This window comes from Sinocyclocheilus anshuiensis, unplaced genomic scaffold (genome assembly GCF_001515605.1).
Source record: "Sinocyclocheilus anshuiensis isolate Anshui unplaced genomic scaffold, SAMN03320099.WGS_v1.1 scaffold566, whole genome shotgun sequence".
NCBI classification, from domain to species: Eukaryota; Metazoa; Chordata; class Actinopteri; order Cypriniformes; family Cyprinidae; genus Sinocyclocheilus; species Sinocyclocheilus anshuiensis.
In genome coordinates, this window is record NW_015542410.1 from 1770335 (window position 1) to 1775627 (window position 5293).

General features: G+C 36.7%; 1 protein-coding gene across 1 annotated transcript in view; it reads right to left on the reverse strand.

Annotated features, from left to right (window-relative positions):
* Positions 1-5293, reverse strand: part of LOC107693367 (neuronal pentraxin-1) — a 14201-nt gene that overhangs the window by 4330 nt on the left and 4578 nt on the right. Inside the window, exons 2-3 of the mRNA XM_016492717.1 lie at positions 3623-4661; positions 594-1185 (exon numbers count right to left, since the gene is read on the reverse strand). Of these exons, the coding sequence (XP_016348203.1) occupies positions 594-1185; positions 3623-4378 (1348 nt within the window). The 5' untranslated portion in view covers positions 4379-4661. The remainder of the gene's footprint in view (positions 1-593; positions 1186-3622; positions 4662-5293) is intronic.

Consider the following 5293-nt stretch of genomic DNA (forward strand, 5'->3'; position numbering starts at 1 on the left):
TCTATCTATCTATCTATCTATCTATCTATCTATCTATCTATCTATCTATCTATCTATCTATCTATCTATATTTATATGACCATTATGCTAACTAGTGTTTGTTTATTTGTTTGTTTTTGTGGGAACTGGGGAAATTAATTTGTAGGAAAATTCAATTAAAAAAATTATTATTAAAAAGCTTATTCACGATGATTGATCAAAGTTGAGTGTAATGTGATTTCTAAAGCTACAAAAAAAAAAAAACATTTCAAATAAATGCTGTTTTTTGAACTTCTATTTAGCAAATAATTCTGTAAAAAATATATCATGGTTTTCTCAAAATATGCAGCAAAACCTTATTATAATAATAAGAACCTGACTTATTAATAGTTGACCACCAGTAATAACTGACAATAACTGAGCGAAAGTTTATCAGCATATTAGAATGATTTATGAAGCATCATGTGATATTAAAGGAATAAATTACAATTTAAAATATGTTCACATTTTTTATACAAAATACTGCCCTTACGGTTGTAATATTTAAGAAAATGGTAATTTGATAAGGTTGAGTTGATTCAGTTCTATTTTGTACTACTTTTAGGACATATCACCTTGTTCTGGAGTTTTGTGGTGTAGGTTACTCAGCACTGCATCTAGTTTGTTGATGGCTCCACGGACAGGTGCTCTAGACCCAGGTGGTTTGAATGAGGTTTGTGGATGATGAACATGATCATCATTTCCATGGTGTCCATCATCATGGTGTCCATTATGATGGTCATCATCATGATGATCATCATGGTGGTTGCTGTTGTGGTGGCTGTCATGATGATCATCATGGCCACTTTGATGATTGTCTTGGTGATTGCCATGGTGGTCATCGTGGTGATCATCATGGTGGTCAGTGTGACGGTCATAGCGATAACTATAATGGTGGTTACGATGGTTACTGGAGTGACGGTCATCGTGATGGTTTGCCTGGTGGCTGTCGTGGTTATCATGATGGTCTTCATGGTGGTTATTGTGCTGGTTATTATGGTGGTCATCATGGTCATGGTTATCCTCATGATGACCATATCCGTGATGGCTGTCATGATGACCGTAATGACTGTCATAGTGATGATGGAGCTGTTCTTCCAGTGCGTTGATCTTGCGCTGCAGGAGGTCTCTCAATGAACTTGAATAGGAACTGGATGAGTTTCTTGCCTATAAGAACAAAAATGAAGACAATAAACAACAGTGTACAGTTTTTGCAAGATTTTAAACACAATTTTTGCAACCAATGCAAATACATGCTTATTTTATCAAATTATCTCAATTGTTGCACAGAACTTGACCAGTGTTTTAAAATGTTTTATTTGATAAATCTATGGCTAAAATTATGGGTGAAATTCACCAAAACCATAGGACACCATGTTTTTTTTAAGGTTTATTGTAGAAAAATCCAACTTTTTACCATTAACATTCAATATACACTACTGTTCACAAGTTTGAAATCATCAATTTAAATTTTTCAAAATCAAATTTTTTTTTTTTAAATAAATGAATACTTCACTCTAAAAAATGCTGGGTTGTTTCAACCCAACTTTGGGTGAAATATGGACTAACCCAACTGTCGGGTTAAATTTTTACATTAATTTTTTAACCCAAAAGTTGGGTTAGTCCATATTTGACCCAAAGTTGGGTTGAAACAACCCAGCATTTTTTAGAGTGTTGTATTCAGCCAAGGGCACATTAAATTGACCAAAAGTGACAATTAAGAAATGTATAATTTTACAAAATCTTTGTATATAAAATAAACACAGTTTTTAAACCTTCAATTCATCAAAGATGATAAATGGTTACATGATGCATGTGTTGTAGACATTTGTTTTGAGGGCAAGTGAAAACCAATGAGGAGACAATGAACAGATGTTTTGTTTGATTATGGAATGATTAACTTATGTACAATATTGTTGTAAGTATTACAACAAAAATGATATCATATTAGAATGATTTCTAAAAGGCCATGTGACACTGAAGACTTGAGTAATGGTTGAGCAAAATTCAGTTTTGCCATCACAGGAATAAATTACATTTTTAAATATATTTAAAAAAGAATACAGTTCTTTTAAATCCCAATAATATTTCACAGTATTGCTGTTTTTACAGTATTTTTTAATCAAATAAATGCATCATTAGTGAGCATAAGGGACTTCTTTAAAAAACATTCAAAACCTTATCGAATCCAAACTTTTGAACGGTAGAGTATTAGTATACAGACAAGTGTTATGACATCAAGACAGCCCCTCTTTCACCGCTAGCACTTCTTCCTCTGATTAGTCGCAGCAAATCCAGCTTTTCTCAGCGCCACAGCATTCTGCGCTTAATGGCTTATCAAGGCAGATGGGACTAATTGGAGATGGCAGCAACTTGCACATTGCAGAGCGCCGTCACCAGCGTGCTGTGCATGTACTTCCTCTCCAAGACAACAACAATTCTGATCAAGCTTGTGGTCATGGGAAACAGGAAGAATATTCTAAAGCACAGTTCAAACCTGAAGACACTTCCACAACTTTAAACCCGTCATCAGCAATTCACTTGTGTACTACAGATCAATTAAAAATGGAGAATTTAAATGCATGCTATTAGTTTCACTGCATACTGTATTCAATGAAAGTGTCACATTGTAGCTGGTTTAAAAGATTCACTGTAAGTGGACTGCAATCAATAAGCACACGTATTATAATTTAACTAGTTTGTATTTGTACCATTTTATCCAATGTGCTTTCTCAAGGGAAGGGTTATGGCTAATTAAGCAAATCCTGACTGGGCTGCCTAAACTGAAGACTGTACTCAATGATCTGTTGTTGGCACAGGAAGCCACCAAAGTGTACGTAACAGAAACAGAAAAGAGCTTATGTCGTGTTGAGAAGTTGTCCTGAATACAGATCAGCCTGTGACATGCAGGATAACCCCTAAAAAACAAATCCAAGCAGGATTTGGAAACCTTGGAAACATCAGGTTTTTGTTTTGTTTTTAAAGAAATTATTACTTTTAATTACCAAAGATGCATTATACCGATCAAAAGTGGCATCAAAGACATTTATAATGTTACAAAAGATTTCAAATAAATACTGTGCTTCCTATTTATGGAAAAACTAATCCAAAAATATTAAGTAGCACAACTGTATTCAAGACTACTAATAATAAGATATGTTTCTTGAGCAGCAAAACGCCTTATTTTAATGATTTCTGAAGGAACATGTGACACTGAAGACTGGAGTAATAGATGCTGAAAATTCAGCTTTGTGATAACAGAAATAAATTACATTTTAAAATATAATAGTCAACATTTGAAGTGGATCAAAAAAGTTCATCAAAGTTGTCCTAAGACAAGACCGCATTTTGGTTGTATGTTTTAGGACAACTTTGATGAAAGGTTTTGATCCACTTGAAATGTTGACTACTGTATATTTAAAAAAAAAAAAACAGTTGTTTGAAATTGTAATAATATTTCCACAAAATTCCTGTTTTCATTGTATTTTTGATTAAATAAATGCATCCTTAGTGAGCATAGAGACTTAAAAAAAACTTTTGAACGACAGTATATTAACTGTTATTATTAATATTATTATGTACAAGCTTTCAGTTTCCCTCCCACCTGAATATTTTCCAGCCTCTCCTTCAGGGCCTGCAGGGTTTTTCCTGTCTGTTCTGGGGAGAAGCCGTGTTTGCCCAGATATGGAGATTTGCCTCTGTGATGGTCACTGCGATGCCCGTTTAAAGGGAAGTGTGGGTCAGCATGGTGGCCGTTAGAGTGGTGTGAGGAATGCTGGGAGTTGTGTTGTGAAGGGCCGTGATGATCTTCATGGTGTCCCCTCCCAAAGCTTTCACAAAGAGTCAGTTTTGCCGTCAGTTCCCGAATGGTCTCTCGCTGATCCAAGATGGTCTCCTTTTGTCGCACAAGGCTCTCCCTCAGGTGAAGGATGGTGGCTTTGGCCTCATCGGAAATGCCGTGTCGGCTACTACTACTGCTGCCACTGTGACTACTCGGCAGCCCGCTAACTGCCCCATGATGTCCATTCCCATGGCCATTCCCGTTCCCATTGCTGTTTGGCCCATGTGAAGTCCCATGCGAAGCCCCACCTGGTGTGAAAAAACTAGGGTCTGCATCTGCAGGGATAGGGATGCAAACAAGTTTGGGTTGCGTTCCCCAATCATATTCCAAACCTGGCGCACTACTAACTGCAACCGAGGGTAATAAAGATAAGAGAAAAAGAAGAAAGTGGGAGCAAAAAATCCCTCCCCAGTTCATGTGTTCTGAGAAAGGCAATGCCATAATGACATAATTTGTGCTTTTCGTCATCATCGATTTCTTCTTTACAGCAGTGGGATGCGCACCATGAAAAGAGGTCATGGGAGAACAATCAGTGGATTTAGAAATCCACAAGAAATGTCCAGAAAATGCATTGTCTACCACTTTTTCTGAGTGCAGAATGTTATATCCACTGTGAACGGTTATAAATCCATCAAGCGCAGATATTCCAGTGTACGAACTCACATGTCAAAAAAACAGAGCAGAAGCAGGACCCGTTGCCCACTCTTTTGCCCTGGGCTGATGAAATATTTGGCACACTGGATCTCCAGTGTTTGGCAGTTAGCAGTAATCCTTTAACTTCCGGATTCTGTCAGGCACATCCCTGTAGATTAAAAAAGAGATTTCAGTCAGAATGAAGCTGTGCTCCAAGGAAAAACACTTTTGGGGTTATTTACAATAATTCTAATGAAACAAACGAGCATGTTTTTTTGTAAAGTGTAGTAGTGGGATCGCATATAGCTCAGTTCTAGTTACTGAGTCGATCAGTCAACAACATGGACTTATTGAGTCAGACGCACCCCTGAGGTGAATGGCGCTAACAGCTGAAAACCCCCTCGGCTATTGTAATCAGATTACTGTTACACGAACTTGATGCAAACAATGAAAGATGGCTTTCAAAATAATGTGAGCAGCCAAGCGATTTTCGAAAGCCTGCAGTCAGAGGTAGCTAATGAAGGATGCATAGGGAAAATGGCAAACTAAAGCTAGAGGGAATACATCAGTAAAGCACTAGCTGGGGCAATATAAAGTTAATACAATAACAAACAGGACAAATACTGTGACATAGCTCACTGTTAACTTTTTAATAATTGTTTAAGGGATTTTCCCCAAAGATTTTAAATCATACACCATAAAACTAAAATGCCAGACAGAATGATGGACGGACGGACGGATAGATAGATAGATAGATAGATAGATAGATAGATAGATAGATAGATAGATAGATAGATAGAT